This window comes from Parathielavia appendiculata (genome assembly GCF_033297405.1).
Source record: "Parathielavia appendiculata strain CBS 731.68 unplaced genomic scaffold N657scaffold_7, whole genome shotgun sequence".
Lineage (NCBI taxonomy): Eukaryota > Fungi > Ascomycota > Sordariomycetes > Sordariales > Chaetomiaceae > Parathielavia > Parathielavia appendiculata.
In genome coordinates, this window is record NW_026944226.1 from 791,668 (window position 1) to 808,647 (window position 16,980).

At 54.4% G+C, this 16,980-nt stretch overlaps 4 protein-coding genes across 4 annotated transcripts; 2 read left to right on the top strand and 2 right to left on the bottom strand.

Annotated features, from left to right (window-relative positions):
- Positions 1-89: 89 nt before the first annotated feature.
- On the top strand, positions 90-3,964 carry N657DRAFT_646000 (uncharacterized protein). Its single transcript, XM_062793046.1, has 7 exons — positions 90-427; positions 493-674; positions 734-1,075; positions 1,129-1,255; positions 1,313-3,098; positions 3,154-3,338; positions 3,468-3,964. The coding sequence occupies exons 1-7, from the start codon at positions 368-370 to the stop codon at positions 3,783-3,785; spliced, it is 3,000 nt and encodes a 999-aa protein (XP_062647023.1). The 5' UTR covers positions 90-367; the 3' UTR covers positions 3,786-3,964.
- Positions 3,965-4,462: 498 nt separating this feature from the next.
- Positions 4,463-8,916, bottom strand: N657DRAFT_574502 (Nucleotidylyl transferase; the record flags this gene model as incomplete). Its single annotated transcript, XM_062789031.1, has 9 exons — positions 4,463-5,074; positions 5,237-5,597; positions 6,475-6,670; positions 6,735-7,177; positions 7,204-7,262; positions 7,354-7,425; positions 7,485-7,549; positions 8,142-8,469; positions 8,683-8,916. 9 exons carry the CDS (start codon positions 8,914-8,916, stop codon positions 4,463-4,465), a joined length of 2,370 nt encoding a protein of 789 aa, XP_062647024.1.
- A 2,158-nt stretch (positions 8,917-11,074) lies between these two features.
- On the top strand, positions 11,075-12,018 carry N657DRAFT_573891 (CCAAT-binding transcription factor subunit AAB-1-like protein; the record flags this gene model as incomplete). Its single annotated transcript, XM_062788997.1, has 2 exons — positions 11,075-11,176; positions 11,239-12,018. The coding sequence occupies 2 exons, from the start codon at positions 11,075-11,077 to the stop codon at positions 12,016-12,018; spliced, it is 882 nt and encodes a 293-aa protein (XP_062647025.1).
- A 706-nt stretch (positions 12,019-12,724) lies between these two features.
- On the bottom strand, positions 12,725-15,609 carry N657DRAFT_573736 (exocyst complex subunit Sec15-like protein; the record flags this gene model as incomplete). The annotated part of the gene is made up of 10 exons (XM_062788987.1): positions 12,725-12,800; positions 12,898-13,151; positions 13,212-13,368; positions 13,428-13,720; positions 13,777-13,912; positions 13,973-14,082; positions 14,138-14,239; positions 14,291-14,413; positions 14,472-15,488; positions 15,559-15,609. The coding sequence occupies 10 exons, from the start codon at positions 15,607-15,609 to the stop codon at positions 12,725-12,727; spliced, it is 2,319 nt and encodes a 772-aa protein (XP_062647026.1).
- Positions 15,610-16,980: the final 1,371 nt, after the last annotated feature.

Here is a 16,980-nt window from a genome sequence, read left to right on the forward strand (position 1 = left end):
AGCCACGCCATATTGTAACATTCATGTAGGAAATTCCGTTGGAGGTCCTGCTTGCTGCCTTCAGGTGTCAATAACAAATGGCTCCAAAAGGAAGGGCTTCTTCACACGCAGCAAAGCGCCGAGTGAAATCGTGAATTGCCCGCCTGGAGTGCGGATCCTCTATCCCCAGAAAAGAAAACACAATAGACTCCGCCAGTGAGCTGCGGAACTCCTCACACACAAACTCTGCTCTCGTGCCATGAGAGAAATCCAAAGTCCGACGTGACGTTGTGTTTTGGAAACTTGTCCGATGCCGGGCTCGCATTAATATATCGTTGATTTGTGGAACCCTCGTCTAACACCAATTTCTACTCCAAGAACTGACAAAATGGCCGACGCGGCCATGGAACAACTGCCCTTGCCCACAAGCCTTGCAGAGGTTGAAGCAGTAAGTAGAGAAGCTGGCTGGTTGTGGAGAGAAAGGGGAAAAAGAGAAACTGACAGCATTGGCAGCTAATCCGGGCTCTTTACCAGCCAAACCCTCCCGAGACCATCTCCAAGATCCAGGAGGTTCTGCACCGGCTGCAGAGGTCGCCCGAAGGATGGCAGCTCGCCCAGAGTCTAATCTCTCACCGAGAGGATAATATTAGGTTCTATGCTGCCCTGACGCTCATTATCAAGCTCAACAGGGATACGTATGCATGATATGATCTACAAGGAAACAGCCGAGGCACTGCAGCTGACTAGTTGACAGCGCCGGCCTGGGCGAGGACGATGCCAAGGGCCTCCTCGAGAACCTCATCGGATGGGTCATTCAGTCCCTTGCCGACGGCGCAGCCAACTTTGTCATCAAGAAGCTGTGTACTGCGCTGGTCACCTACTTCATGCACTTTTCCCATCTGTGGCCGAATTGCATCCGCCACTTCATTTACTGCCTGGATCTAGGCCACGGCGCTCCGATTGATAGCCTGGACGATGCCCTCGGAACAGACATCCTCGTCACCAAGCTGGATCGCCAGAAGCTGAGGTTGGCAACATGGTTCGCGGCCTCGTTGGTCGAAGAGGTTGGCAAGACCGACATGACCGCACCCAAATTGTGAGCATCTTACTTCCATGAGCTAAATCCTCCAAAGCATCTGACCGAATTAGTGTCCAGGTACACGGCCGGCTGGTCAAGAACGGCTCCGATGTGGTTTGCCTGCTCGCCCGCGGCTTCTCCCCGCCGCCAGATAGTCCCGAGTTGAAGATTCAAGGAGAGGCGCTCAGCTGCTTTCAAGTATGCATCACCCCCAGTGCAGTCAACTTGTCAAAAGGAGGCAAGCTAACTGGCCAGGTCTGGATTCTGTATGCCCAGCGAGCATCCCCCAACCCCGAGCTTGTTGCTCCACTGAGACAGCTGGTTGGCGCTGCCATCAATTGTTTCGCAGATGAAGACCTCTTCCAGCCCACCGCCGAGCTCTTCACTGACGCCCTTGGCAACTACTCTTCCTTTTTCACCGACGAGCACTACGACACTCTTGCTGCCCTTTTCGAAAGCCCCTGGGCTGCTGAGCGCTACCAGCGCATTATCCACGGCAACCATCATGAGGAGGGCATCTCCTTTGGCCTGCTGATGCTGGCCTACGGAGACGCCAAGGTGCAGGATCTCATGCACAGCACTGACAGCCGCTCCCAGGGCTTTCTTGTGCGCCTGAGCGGCCTATTGGCCGCCGACGGCTATCTTGTCGGCGACGACACCATTTTCGTCCCGGCTCTCGAATTCTGGTCCACTTTTATCGAGACCATGATCGACACCACATACTCGGACGAGGAGGCTGCACGAGACTGGAGGCCGTATGCCGAGCAGCACCTCAAGGCCGTGGTCATGAAGTGCTGGTGCAAGATCCAGTGGCCCCCGGCCGAGATATTCGCAGAATGGGACTCGACCGAGCGCGTCGCATTCGGCGATGCGAGAAAGGATGTCACAGACATGCTCCAATCCGTTTTTACCCTCGAGGGTACGAGCCTCGTCTCTTTCTTTGCCGGCTTGTTCCTCCAAGCCCTTGCTGCCCAGTCCTGGGCTGAGCTCGAAGCCTCGGCCTTCTGCCTGGGTGCCCTATCCGACTGCATCTCGGACGAGGCCACTTATGATCACGAGCTAAGCAAGATCTTTGCTTCTCCCTTCTTTGATCTCCTAGGCCAGGCCCAAGGCCCGATCCCTCTTCGCCTCCGCCAGACAGGCTTGGCCCTGATTGAACGGTACTGCGAATATTTTGAGCGGAATGCTCAGTACCTTCCCAATGCTCTCAATTTGCTCTTCGCTGCCGTCGGCGATTCTGTTCTAGGGGGTCCGTCGGCAAGGTCCATTTCTACCCTGTGCTCCTCATGCCGCTCCATCCTTACTGGTGAAGCCGGCGCCTTTATCAGGCACTACCAGACCATCCGCAGCAGCCAGGTGCTCGACTCGCTGGCTGAGGAGAGGATCGTCCTGTCAATTGCCTCCATCATCCAAGCCATCCAAGACGAGACCCAGACACTGGGCATGTTCGAGGAGCTTTACACCATTCTCAAGAGAGATTTTGAGCTCGCTGTGCAGCTCAAAGCAGAACCCAGCCTTCTGAACCTCCAAAATCCGGATTTCCTAAGAGGCCTCGACCCGCCCAACCCACAGTCTATACCCCCGACGGAAGAGATTGCACTACAAATTGCTCTGAGATCCATGAGATGTCTCAGCAGCATGGCTAAAGGCATGCAGGACGTCAAAGAGTACCTGGTCGACATAGACAGCGAACCGCAGTCGCAAAGCGCAAACAGCCGGCTCGTCGGCTTGCAAGAGAACATCATGCGGGTTTTGGTAGAAGTCCAGAGGGTATTCAACACCAGCGGCGAGGTAGTAGAAATCATCTGCAACATCTTCCGCGCAGGCTTCTCCGAGACCCAACCCGGGCCGTTCGTCTTTCCGCCGGAGGTGGTCACAGACTACTTCGTCCAGCAGCAGTTCGAGACACCGCGGGTTGGAACCCTGCTGAGCACGGCGTGCTCGTTCGTCGGGAGTCTGTACCGGGGACCCAAGGTCTACGTGCCGGCGCAACTTACGAGGCTTTTGCCATGGGTGATTTCCATCCTCCAAACGTTACCAGGTCTGTTTTTTCCTCGTTGTTGCCCCCTGAGGATCCTTGATTAACGTCCGTCTAGAACCCGAAGCCGACACCGAAATCTCCCTCAATGGCATCACCTTCGTCGACAAGCTCATGTCCAAGTACCCCGACGTCCTCTTTCAGCCGCACCACGCCCCACTCGTCGAGTTCTTCTTCCTCTTCTCCATCAAGGTCCTCGACGGGACCGAACCCTTGCCCAAGGGCGCCGCAGCAGAGTTCTGGGCAAGTTCCCCCTTTTCCTGCCTTTCCCCCCCTACTTCCCCCCCTCACACCCACTCCCTCACCTTCACCTGCTCACTTCCTCCTCAAACAAACAACCAATTCTAACTAACCAACCTTATTTTTGAACAGGCAAATTTCATCACCCTGAAACCCCCCAACCCGGCCTTACAACAAACCGTCTCGTCCGCCATGAACCACCTCGGCCCGCTCCTCGCCGCCTCGCTCGTCCGCAACATCGGCGGCCACGCCGCGCGCAGCGAGCTTGACAAGCTGTGCGAGCCGCTCAAGAAGCTGGTGACGACGCGGCCCGAGGCGCAGGCTTGGTTGCAGAGTTCGCTGCTGGCGTCTCCGGTTGGCGGTGATGCTGGTGCGGCGTTGCCATTTCCCGGGGCGGAAAGGGTTGGGGTGGAGGAGAGGGTTGGGTTTGTGAAAAGGGTTGTTGGGTAAGTTGTTGCGTTCTGTTCTGAGATTTTTCTGTGGTGTATAAAGTAAACTCTGAGTTGCTGATGATGTGTTCATAAAAAACAGGTTGAGAGGTGCGCGGGCGACGAACCAAATGGTGAGGGAATTTTGGATGGCTTGCCGTGGGTTAAATTATGCATATGCCTCTTAGTCAAAGCAAAGCTGGCCCGTTGGGAAGACTTGATTGGAAGTGGAAGCGGTCAGTAGACGTGAGAGCAGGAACCGGACTAACCTGGCCCTCGAGTGGGGGACTGTGCCGTGATAATGTTGAGTACAGATAGGTACAATACAAAAAGGGTCAAGCTAGCGTGTGCTAAAGCCTAGTATTTGTATATAAGTTCTGAATCCCATTGTAAATCTGGACGCAGTAGCCGGTTGTGAACGGGTTGTCGTTGCGAATGGTATTGGATGGTCTTATTAACGCACGACAGGAGGAAGACAAGGGGTTCTTGGTGTCACCGTTGCCTTGGTCTTGACTGTGTTGTCAAAGTCTCGCAACCACTTGTACCAGGAAGGCGTTTAGGGGGTAAAAAGACCGGAACTTGAGAATAGATTCTCCAGCTCACATGTTCTGTAAATACAAGTTACACACTCATGTACAGCTATTATTGTACATATTTGGCGTAGCAACAGGAACATGGCGAACTTCTCGACTCGCATATCTAATACATTTTCCGATTCAATCCAATGATTCTTCTAATGTCGCTCATGCTGTTCTTTGCCCGCTCTCTCGCCACCCAACTACCTTGGCTAGCGGCCTCCTGGAGCTCTTCCTTATGGGCCATGAAATGTTGATAGCGGTCCCGGAATTCGGCCAGCTCATCGCAGAGAACCTGCGCGACCACCTGCTTCAGCTCGGCGACCTTGTGGCCTTTCATTTGCTCGCCCAGCTGTGCCGCGGTACGGCCCTGGGGATCAAAGCTGGCCAGGATCTCAATGAGATTGGTTACGCCTGGCCTCTCCGCCGGCTCGTAGGTGACCAGTTCGTTCAGGTCGGTCACGGCAAGCCGAATCTTTTTCTTGATGTCCTCGGGCGAGTCGGTGATCAGGATGCGCGACTTGGGTGAAGGGTCGGATTTGGACATCTTCTGAGTCGGGTTGGTGAGAGACATGATGCGCTTGGAGGGAGAGAGCAGGGTTTGGGGCGCCACCAGGTAGTCCGTCTTGTAGGTGTGGTTAAAGTTGGTGACGCACTCTCGGGCAAACTCGATGTGCTGGCGCTGGTCCTCGCCCACAGGGACGTGCGTGGCACGGTAGACAAGAATGTCTGCCGCCTGGAGAATCGGATACGAGAAGAGGCCATGCTTGAGTGACTTCCTCGCCGTTGGGTTGTCCAGGGATGCATCGTCGCCCAGTTTCATCTTGCTCTAAAATGGAAAGACGGCTATCAGTCTCTGAGATATTGCAGCCTTCGGTCTCTCAGCTCATGTTCTTACCTTCCACTGGGTCATGCGCGACAGGTAACCCGTCGAAGCGGTGCAGCTCAGAATCCACTGCAGCTCCGCGTGATGAGGCACCGCCGATTGAAAGAAGATGTTGGACCGCGTCGGCGTGAGCCCAATGGCGAGCAGGCTGGCCAGCATCTGACGCCTGTCCTCAAGCAGCTGCTCTCTGGGACGCGGGACCGTGATGGCGTGCAGGTCAACGATGCAGAAGAACAGTTGAGTGTCGGGTTCGGCACTGTCCTCGAGGCGTTTCCACTCGCGCAGGGCACCGAGGTAGTTGCCTAGGGTCGGTATGCCGGTAGGCTGAATGCCCGAGAATATGACTTTGGAATTGCCGTTGGATAATGGTGCACTCTTCTTCGCTGGAGTCTCGTCTTCACTGTTACTCCCATATCCCGCTTGGCTTGGGGTTGGAGAGGCAGCAGTTGGACTCGTCACAGAATGCAAATGTGGCATCGCCGTTGGGAGGGCATCAGTCTTGACCCTCCTGATCTCGGGGTACAGTGAGGAAGGAGAGTATGGTCTCGAGGACCGGGTGGGCCATGCCGTATCTGTTTCTGGTTCCTCAGGAGCTTCCGTTACCGTTGTGGTGATGGTGGTGGTTGTGCTTTTTGTTATCGTTTTTGTCACAACCTTCTTCCCTATTGTATCAATTGCTGACTCGGATGCCGCTGACGAGTCGTCTGCCAATGCCGCTGTTGATGCTGATCTGCGAAGAGGAGTGCCACGTGCATTGCTCGAAACGAGCAGCCGGGCATTGCGCCCGGCCCTGCAGCACCGAAACATTGGGATTTCGTACAGAAACGTCGATTATGTATGCAAGCCTTCATGAACGGTCTATGCTGCATGTGTGAATCAACTTTTGTTGAAATTTATTTGACTGACCAAGGTTTGTTGTGAGATTGAAGTAAGTTGATGGAGTGGGTCTGGCAAAAAAAGAGATGGCCGCGACCGAAACCAAAAACCTCCGTTCCCCAACTATGACAAGCCAGCGACGCCAAGGCCAGAACGTATGTGCCGGCGTCTCACTTGTGAGGAATCACCTTGATATGGTTGGTTACAGGAAGTAAGTTTGCTCAAAATGGGTTATTGAACTCGAGGGCATCTGCAACACACCAAATCGTCACGTGTATTCGTACATGTACTTGTACAACACCGATGAGTCTGGCACCGGCATGCGGCCCCGTCAGATATTGATACATTCAAAAACCACACGGCTTCTCTTCTACCGACCGCCAAAAAGCCTCCTTCTCTCCGAGGCCAGGTACTCCTCCAGGTCTGCCGCGGCAGGCAGCTGCTCGCGAGGACCTCTGGGTTTGGGCTTCTGGTGCTCGGGCCGCAGATCCATGTAGCCCAAGTGCTCCCACTTGTCCTTCAGCAGCTTCTCCGTCTGTTCCAAATTTTCCTCCATCTCCTTTCCGACATCTGTTCATGGAGGATTAGCCATGATCTTTGCGCAAGCACACTGAAAAGTAAGAAAACCGCATACCCAGCTTGCTAAACTCCCAAACATTCGCCTTCATACCAATTCCATAGTACGCGTGCTTCTGCAAAAATGCCAGCCACAATTGGACCGTCTCCGGGTGCCCGTCGCGGATCTGGATCAGCCGGCGCATCGTGATGCGCTCAAAGTTCTCCTGGCTCTTTTTGAAGATGAAGGTCGACTTGGGCACCGTCCACCGCTCGACCATGCGCGGCAAGGGCACGGGGCCAAACGCGGGGAGGCCCAGGTAATAGGCCGCGCGCAGGGCAAAGTCGCAGAAGAACTCGAGGTTGCGTATCGAGTAGGAGCGGAGCTGTAGATTGCACGAGGGCACGCCGTACTCGGCCTCGCGCCGGAGCGGTTTTAGGTACAGCGCCTCGAGAGCGCGGGGCATGCGAGACACGCGCGGGGGGTCGGGTTTCGTAGACTCGGCGGTGGCCGGTTTGGCGCTGCGCTCAAGGTGTCAGTTTGTCACGCGTTGGTTTCAGGGGGCTGGCGCTGATGGTTCGACGGATGGAAGTCGGGCTGGCTGACCTCGAGTCCTTCTCGGCCCTAGGTGCTTCTCTGCCATAACTCGGTTAGAGACCCCGGGGGTAGTTAGACATGGCTCATGGCTCACTCACACCGAAGCATAGGTGCGAAGCTGTGTCGAGGCTCGTGGGATACCGGCCGCGGCCGAGCGAGGGGCTGCGGGGGGCTACCAGTTAAGCAAGTCAGAAACAGCTTCCGTTTACGATGGTCTAGCATAAATCATACCATTTTCCCCTGGATGAGCGGCTGTAATGGCCGTATTAACCGCGCCGGATTCATCTTTGCGTGACCTTAGTGGTGTGAATGTCGAGTGCATCGCGCTCTTTCATGGTTCAGCCGAGTTTTTGGCGCGAAACTGGCCAGGGTTCTTATCGATAGCAGCATCAGTCAAGACGGGAACGTCAACAAAGTCAGCAGGATCACCATCACCCCCAATATCGTAGGACACCGGTCACAGAATCAGAGGAGACTTTGTTTGCATTGGTTTGAAATGGTCTAGTTGACAGTGCCTTTGTGGCAGGATGTAGATTGGATGACACCACTCCGATGCCAGGAATATCCTCTGCTTCCTCCAGTTTCGCACGCGCCCAACGGCTCGCCTATCTGCGGCTCAAGACGTGCTGAGAACAAGTCCGAGTCTGCTAGCACCCTCCCCAGGCCCTGAAACGGCCTCAGTGCGGCCTGGAGGTCGCGCCGCCAGCACCAATGAGGCTTGAAGGCAGCTGAGCCTTCAACTCGTGGTCCGGCCGCTTGTGCGAGGGCAAACTGGCGCCAGTGTCCATCCACGGCCAGCCCTGCCCAATTTAAGGTCAAAATCCATCTCCATCAAAATGCTTCAACCGTTGCGCTTCCTTCGACCAGCCACCAACTTCTTGTAAAAACCTTTCTTCCCGCTCTTATTCTTCTCCTGGATATCCAGGTACTTGCTCTTGAGCTTGCTGACGTTATCGTGTGCCAGAATTTCTTCGACAATCGTTCGTTTCCTCTCCTTGCGTGTCAGGCGGCCGCTCATGCCATCTGTGGCGCCGGCGATGATGGTTCCGACTTGGCTGTATTCAGGTATGAAGGCCTTGCGCGAATCTTTCTTGAAGAATTGCTTGCCCATGGCAGCCACGTCGCGCATCCTCAACGCTTGAAGGTCCCGCTTCAATTCGGGCGTGAGATTAGTCCGCGGGAGATTGAACCAGTCCTCTAAAGCATCCTTGGGGCCCTGTCTTTTCGTCAGCACCATGGGCCATGCAATGAGAATAAGGCGATCCAAAGAGCCAAAGAAAGTGTTCAGTCAGAGTAACTATGAACTAAAGGAAATCATTGTGGTGCCGGCTCGAGTCCCATGACGGGATGTTGCCGGCGTCATATAGATTGGGGTTTGCTTTCATCAGAGAACATGGGAGGGGGTAATGCTAAGAAAGCATGCGCATACCTTCTTCTTCTGGGCGAGCTGGGGAACGCGAACCGACAGCTTCTCAGACTTCTTGGCCGGAACAGCGGTCTGTTCCCCAGCGGTTGCCACAGCAGGCGCGGCGATGACTGCAGGTGCCTTCGCGGCGGGCACAGCAGCTACGGTGTTTGAGCTGCCATTGCCAGAAAGCCGAGCCTCAGCTTCCGATAGGAGCCGGTCGATCTCCTCGTCTGGCAAGCCAAACTTGGTTGCCATACTGACGGGATTAATGGCGACAGTCCCGGGTGAGGAGCTGGAAGACTTGCAAATCTTCATGAAAGTGCTTGGTAACGAGCTCAGCGACGCAAAAAAATCCATCCAGACGCCAAGGTTCAGGTGGGGCTGTTTGAAGCAGGTGCCAAGCCAGCCCTGCTGGGTGACAAAAAAAGCCGCACTCATAAAAACCAACACATACTAGGTACCTCAATTGCTTAGCATTTTTACCTACGAAGATAAGTTCCTCAATAGCCCGTCATTTTACCCTCTCCCTCAACCACATCCTGCATCCGTTGTACCATTGAGTCAATCCAGCCGTTGATCGACTCTTGGAATAGCGAATTCCACGCTTCGATCGCCAGGCTCTGAAGCTCCTCTTTAGTCCACGTCGGGAACTTGGCTATATACTGCTTGACGGCGTTCCACGCATTCTCAATCAGAGAGAGGTTTGGGGATCCAGCCGTGTTGAAGAAGTATCTTAAACGTGGTGTTGCTTCCAATCTCGGACGATGTTCTTCTTGCCCGTACCATGTCCAGAGTCGCCGTCTTCCTCTAGAACAAACTGATCTCCACGCGCAAGCCAGGAAGCAACAACCTTCTTTAAGGATCTCGTCCCGATATACTCGCATAGATATCTTCCCGTTTATATTCCCTGGGACCTCGTAGAAGTAGAGTTCTGACTTGAAATCCCACCCGATCGCTGCACAGGCGTGAAGTCGTTTACGATGCTTTGGTTCCGGCTCCCGAGCTTCTTGAATGCAATCTGGGCAGTGCCGCTCACCAGGCTTCTGAATAATCATAGCCTGGCCCTCAGGTCTAAGAGAAAAATGTACCTCGTCGGACTACCGGATATCGTGCCAATGCTGAGGAGTTAGGCGTTCCCGAAGGGCTATAGTTGCAGCCTTGAGACGCTTTTTGACAGTGGCTTACGAGACCCATCCCTTCCGGCACGCTACACATTTACGGTAACCGAGCGTGCCAAGTGCCCGTTGAATCGTTCGCCAGCAAACGTCAGTTGCAACGCCTGCCTCGTAGGCTAGTGATTGCCAGGAAAGAACTCGGGCATCGAAGCCGTATATCCAGATCAGCTTCTCCATCGTATGTAGGTCGTCAGGTGTAAGGATCCGTTTCCGGCCGCGTGTTTCTTCAAGGTTGGGATGATCAGAGTCATCTTGCAGGTTACGTCGATTGCGCTGCCGGCGGACGTTTTCCCAACCATGCCGCTGGCTAATACTAAGAAATACTAAGATATCTGAAAACGCGCGACTTGAAGTGAGGATTATTCTCCTTCTCAAGAAACGAGATGGTGCCTATGACCTTGGCTTTTTCGGTGTATGGTGGTGACCGTTGCCCATGTTGTAAAAGTATCCTTGGGTTGCATGGGCTTAGGTGGCTCGTGCGTCCCGGTGACGGGTAAATGATGATGCGCAACTTGGCACTTCACCCGGGTTGGGCAGCAAAGGCAGCCAATCCCCGCCCGCATTCTGTTCGGAGCTAGAACCTGCGCCATAGTCTGTTGTCCGCCCACGCTGATGCCCAACTTCCCAGAGCTGACTGACCTTGCACAAATCACCGCTTCCCCGATCTCTCGAGAACTTGAGGTTTCGCCATCCAAATCCGACGTCGTGAGAGCCCCCGGGAGGTACGTTTCGCGAATCTCGTCTTTGTTATCATCACTGGCAGCCGCTGCGCCATCACCTGATTCCAGGTCTTCAACCAATCCGCCCATTCAGACAAATCTCACCAATCATCTAATACCGCTTGCAACGAGAGCTGAGTGGCTCGCGTCGTTTCGGCCGGACGACGGGTGTCGTTGAAGCAACCTATTGAACTCCACCCATTCGCTCCCCTTCCCAGACGCGCTCACCCAATCATTCCGCCCAATCAACCGAACAGTCAGGGGACGTGGTTGCGACCGTAGACGGGCACGCCGCGCCAGTCGCAAAGTAAACAAATGTATGGGCTAACATAACATGAGGTGAAGTCAGCGTACAGCTTCGGAGTCCCGTGAAGCAAAAAAGCGGAGAAAACGAAACAAAATCGAGCGACATCGGAACGATCTTTGGTACAACTCCACGAATCGACTTGGCTGCCTGCGCATTTTAGAGAGCGCCAGGACGCACGCCTTGCAGCACCCAGTATCCGGACCGACGCGACCATGGACCCGCAAAACCCGTCCTCGGCGCAGCACGGCCAGCAGGCCCGGCAGATGCCCGTTTACGACCTCAGCCTGGGAGGCCATTACGGTGCCAGCGCAGCGGTACGTTGTGTTGCGCCTCATCCCGATTATGCGCATAGTTACTGACATCACCATCGTCCCAGATCTCCTCTCAAGGCTTCGCGCCATCCGAGCTCTACACAGGGACATGGGCCAACGTGCATCAGGGTCTGACCGGCCATTACAAGGATGTTCTTACAGCCTATTGGCAGCACACGATCCAACACCTTGAGAGCGACACGCACGACTACAAGATGCATCAATTACCGCTGGCGCGGATAAAGAAGGTCATGAAGGCTGATCCGGAAGTCAAGATGATTTCAGCCGAGGCCCCGATCCTCTTCGCCAAGGGTTGCGACATCTTCATCACCGAGCTAACCATGCGCGCCTGGATACACGCCGAGGAGAACAAGCGGCGCACCCTTCAGCGGTCCGACATCGCCTCGGCGCTCGCCAAGTCAGACATGTTCGATTTCCTCATCGACATTGTCCCCCGCGAGGAAGCGTCGTCCCACGCCAAGCGGACAACCAACCAGGCTACCGCCGCCCAACCCCCTGCCCCGCAGCCCCAGATCCCGGGCGTTGGCGCCCCTAACCACGCCGGCCAACACCCGATGGCCGCACCCGATTACACCCTTGGCGGCCACAACATGGGCCCCGAAGCCGACTATCGCCAGCCACAGACGATGTACCCCGGCCAAGTACAGCCGGGCGCCCCCGCGTATGGCCAACCTCAAGCCCAGATGTACAATGTCGACGACATGTACGGGTACGGGACGATGCCTCCCCAGCAGGTATGTTCAGAGAACCGAGATGCTGCTTGCTTTGGTTCCATTGTCCCTTCCTTTGCCATTCCGCAAGCCACGTTGGAAATATCAAGCTAACTGGACCAGTAGAGCGCCTAGGAGGCGGGAGCGGAGAGCGAGGAGGCTGCGGAACACGCGGCGGCGGAAGTGCTGGAGTCGATGTCGCATCTTGGTCCTCCAAAACCTATCGAATCCGCCATGACGAGTGAAGCAGGTATACAGCATGCGGCGTACATAGACCACGCGTGGGCGGAGGTAAAAGACGCGTTGATGGCGGGCGGCAATCCTTTCAAGCCTGTGCAGCCGGCTGTTAAGAGCGAAGCGGGTGCAGAACAAGTGCCGAAATTAAAGCAAGATTCGCCGGCCGTTGAAAAGAAGCTGGATAGGATCCTGGACCCTTGCCTTGCGGAACTATCCTTCCAACTCTTCCACGGTGAGCCCGAGGTTTGAGGTGGCGTCTGCAAAGCGGAGCGGCGGATGGGGCAGCGGTTGATTCCCGTGTCACCCAAATTGCGAATCTGGCTCCGGTGCAGAGACGAATTTGATATTTTCCATAGGGGGTGTATGGGTTCGGCGACCTCTTTTGTGACTGGGGAATTAGGACTACTCTTAACCTTCTGTTGTCGGTAATTGAAAGCTTTGAAAGAAGGAAGGCAGGCAGGCGGCAGGGGCGCGTCGGATTAGTTTTTCTCACGACCAGATTATGACTTTCCTCATTCATTCACATCAATTCCGGAGCTGCGGTATCGTATCGTCATGTCGAGAATAAACGGCAAGGTCATCATCACCTCAAACCAAAGCGCGACCCGAAGTTAGCGAACTGCGCTGTCCGGATTGGGTTCTCGACCGTTTGGGTGAGCCTTGAAATACAGTTAGCATTCCTCTGCCATTTCACACGAGGTGTAGGGAAACAGCATGCCGCAGTTTGCAAATAGGGGAGCGGCAACAAAGACATACTTTTCGAGCAAGATAGGCCCGTTCATGGCGTCGACGCGACCGTACTTCTTGTTGCGGATCGAAATGTCGTAGAATTCCTCGTGGTTCTCGCACTGCATCAGCGCCACCGTCTGCTGCAGCTCGTCCAGGTTCTGCTCCAGCATGAAGGCGTTGTCGAGCTTGCTGACAAAGTCGGTCAGGTGCTGCACGTCGAGCGCCATGGCGGCCACGCCGTTGAGGTTGATCCTCTTCACGTCGGGGGACAGAGGCAGGGCCTAGGGCTGTTGTTAAGTCGTGATTCGCTGCAGGAACGGTGATAGGAAAGGTTGACTCACGAGGATCTTGTTGGCCGCGTGGCTAAGAGCGTCAAAGTAGATGAGCTCTTTGATCTCGCGGGGAAGGCCCAAGAGGGTGGAGCCCATGATGTTCTCTAGGAAGCGAGTTAAAGTGACCATGTAGCTGCTGGGTTGGGTGGGTCTGGATGTCGCGGTCCTGTTGAAGACTCAGTACGTGGTGAACTTGAGAGAGTACAAAAAGCAGGCCAGGCTCACCAGTCATAGTCAGACGTATCCACTAGGTCGTCAATCTTGGAATTGACGAGCTCAAAGATGCGTTTCTCGGCCGTCTTCTTGTGGCTCCTGAACATCTCTGTTGCCCTGAGAGTCACCGGGCCGCCCGCCGATGTGGATGATCGAGCTTTGATCAACGTTTTCTCGAGTTCTTGGCAGGCAACCTCAAAATGTTCTAGGTTGGTCAGGATCTGTACAATCTGGCCCAGGTATTGCGAATTCAATCGTTCAACAAGGGACTGGCAGACAATATCCGTAAGGAGCTCGTCTAATGTCTGAGCAGCGTGTTCGGTGAGCAACACTTCCGCGCTCGAAAAACGGGTCTACATACCTTTTTGAGCGTCTCGTCAACAGTGTTGGGATGGTCGAAGTTCTCCCGTGTAAAGTCCAGAAACTCCTTCGCGAACCGACTGATCTCTCTGCAACACATAGGATACATCTTGGAGAACGGGAAGACGGTGGGAAACCTATGTACAATTAGCCACTGTGATAGTGCAGCACCGTCTCAAGTCATCAAGGGTACATACGTAACCTCCTCCGGGGACTTCTCATCAACAAACCAGGCGCTGCTCAATACTAGGTCATACTCTTCGCGGTTCTTAATGTTCATTGGCATGTAATCGTCCGTCGATACGATCTTATGCGCCTGTCAGCAAATAGCCAGCTCGAGCCACTCGAATTGGTCCACTGACCTCTTGGAAGTCTTCACCGAAGCGGCGCTGCAGCAACTCGGCATACTTGTCGAATAGCACAAGCTGAAAGTTGTCCACAATGGAGGCAGAATAGCCCCAGCCCTGAGCGCGCTGTCAGAAGTAGCCACTGTGCTGCATCATGAGCAGACTCACCTCCATTGTTTGGATGAACAGGGCAAGGTCATCCTTGACCTTGAGTAGCAGTTCCGGGTTGCCCACGCCTTCCAATGAGCGAGAGCTGATGCGGACGATTGCCTGACACATCGAGTCCCAGAGCTCGTCAACCTGCTCCTGTCAGCGAGTCACTTTGGCAGCACGCTCGATGAATACTTACATCAAGTGACGAACGAACCAATGGAGCGCGCTGCATAGTGGCCTTTTCAATGATGGCGAAGCCGGCAACACTTTCCAACAGTCCTTTGAGCGACTCGTCGTCGTCATTAGAGAATAGTAGGCTTTCGGAACTAGGCAATGTTAGGTCCTTCTGCTGCCGTCGCGTGGCCGCATATTCGGCGCGGAACCTGTCGACCTGCCCAAGCGCATCGTGGATATGCAACGCTTCATGCAAGGGCGTGAAGTCGACTTGGAGCTCATCGTTGTAGAGAACATCGAACTCGTTATCCTCATCAAAGACCAGCTCGATGGCAGAGTTCAGCTTGAAGCGACCCAGAAGCTCATTCCCCTCCATCCGCTCCTTCTGCCTCGCCCTTCGCTCCTGGGTGTGAAAGAAGGCCACCTCGCCTAGAAACTGCGACGATTCGCGGATGCGGAACAGCCAGGTGTTGAGGTCGGACATGACGAAATCGGATATTTGCTTTTGCGATGCAGGGATGGACCTCTGAATCATATCGGCAAGCTTGTATTGGGTCGCATACTTGTTTTGGATGATGGGGACCAGGTACTCGTTCTGCAGGTCTTCGAGGGACTTGAGGGCGGCGTAGTACTTCTTTTTGCGAATTAGGTCGTGGGCATGGTTGACGGCGTGCAGGATCTTGAGTGACTCCTCGAGGGCATTGGACACTTCGGTGATGTTCTGGCGCACGCCGCGAGTGGTGACCAGGGCCTGCTTCTGCTCGGCGAGCTTCTCAGTGCTCGCCTGGATCGATTGGTTGAGGTCCAAAATTTCGGCGGTCAGGGCCACGGTCCCCTCGCGCACTTTCTGCAGTTGGTTGACGGAGCCCAAGAATTCCTCGTGCTTGGTCAGCCCGATGCGCTCGATGTCGGCCTCGCATTCCTCGGCATACTGGGATAGGCTCTGGACGAGCGACCCGATGCGGCTGCTAGTCGTGGCATCTTTCAGCACGGGAATCAATTGGTCGACGAATTCCGAGTCAGACGGCGCAAGGATGATCTGGGAAGGCAGCCATGGTTAGCAATGGGTAGGAAATGAGCCAGGAACGCACCATCGCGAAGCAACAGACCTGGGTCACAGCCGAGTCATAGTCGTCCCACGTTTGGGCTTTCCTCGGCATTTTGAACCGCGGGCCTCAGGGCCTCATTTGCTGCTTGCTCCCAGTAGATGATGCCTGAAGGTGGATGACCTGGAGGGGTGGTTTATAAGTGCGTGTCGTCGTCAGCTTCCCCAGTCGCAAAGCTAGATAGTAGATACGTACCTTTTAGTTCCGTGCCAGCCTGTTGATGCTTGACAGCTCAGTGCGCCCCGGCGGTCTGTGCGTCACGTTCCCTGGTCATTGTTTGCTCTTCAGGTTGATTCAAAAAAGGCTTGGCGCTTTACCCCTTTTCGTGACTTTGCAAGCCAAACAGCTCAAATGAGGATTGGGGAGTTGGAACAGTTTGTGGTGCAAAAGAATTTGATATCTGTAAGTGTATCGCATACTTCATTCGAAACCCAAATAACTACCTATATTTACACTGGATTTCAAAATAATATGCCCTTGCCAGTCTCGCCCACACCGTCCAGGGGCTTCAACTTCTCCACCAGGTTGAAAAATCAAACAACGAACATCACTGAAAATCAAAGAGAACCTGATAAAGGCACCTAAGTTCTACAGTCAACATGCTTGAGTCGACTAGTGATTTAAGTACACACATTGGCTGGTCTCTTGCACGGCGCTTGCCTGGATGCGGCTCTGGAACTATTGTCTTTTCAGATCGTTTGATTCTGCATTCGAATTAGATGTGAGGCACCTTGCTGCTCGGCACCTTCCCAGGAACTTGAGTTCAAGCAAATATCTGGCTGGTGCTCCCACAAGGGTTCCATTTCGGTTAGACCAGCGGCAACGAACCGGGAAGCTCAGGTTGATGGTGGCCTGCCTCGAGGCATCAGTCTCGCGTGTTGGGCGCTATTGTGACTTCAATCAGCCCTACTTCAGACCCGCGATTTTTTCAAATTACCTGACAATCCGATCTTTTTCTTTGACTGAAGCTTTTTATTCTAGCCTCCATCTACGATTTCTTTCAACCATTGAGTTCAGAGTCCTGCCAATTTTCCAGCATCGCAGCTTTTCAGCCGATCAATCAACCCATCTAGTCCGCCTTCCACGGCAAGCTCCTGCCTTAGGAACCTAAGCCTACTTATACCGTACCGATATTCAGTCCCAAGCTCCTTCCAAACTTGGGATCTTCTGGACTCACAAATTTTGGAGAGGTCAAGTCCGGCACCGATCGCGAGTTCTCTTTCGGCAAGGCACTTTTGGATCACTCGCCACCTTTCTCGTTCCTTCTTCATCCGGGCCTGCCTGCGAGAATTACCCTCATTTTTCATCTTCTCTCGTCAGGTCTTACCTATTCATCTTCGTCGTCGGCTTCCTTCTATACACTCCACACAACGAGCGTCGCCAAGAAGGCAATCAGCGGCGAGACAACATACCGCGACTATCACC

Coding starts and splice junctions, on each gene's coding strand:
- N657DRAFT_646000 (XM_062793046.1), top strand. CDS start 368: ATGGCCGACGCGGCCATGGAACAACTGCCCTTGCCCACAAGCCTTGCA. Junction 1,256..1,312: donor AGGCGCTCAGCTGCTTTCAA/GTATGCATCACC, acceptor CTAACTGGCCAG/GTCTGGATTCTGTATGCCCA. Junction 3,339..3,467: donor GCGCCGCAGCAGAGTTCTGG/GCAAGTTCCCCC, acceptor ATTTTTGAACAG/GCAAATTTCATCACCCTGAA.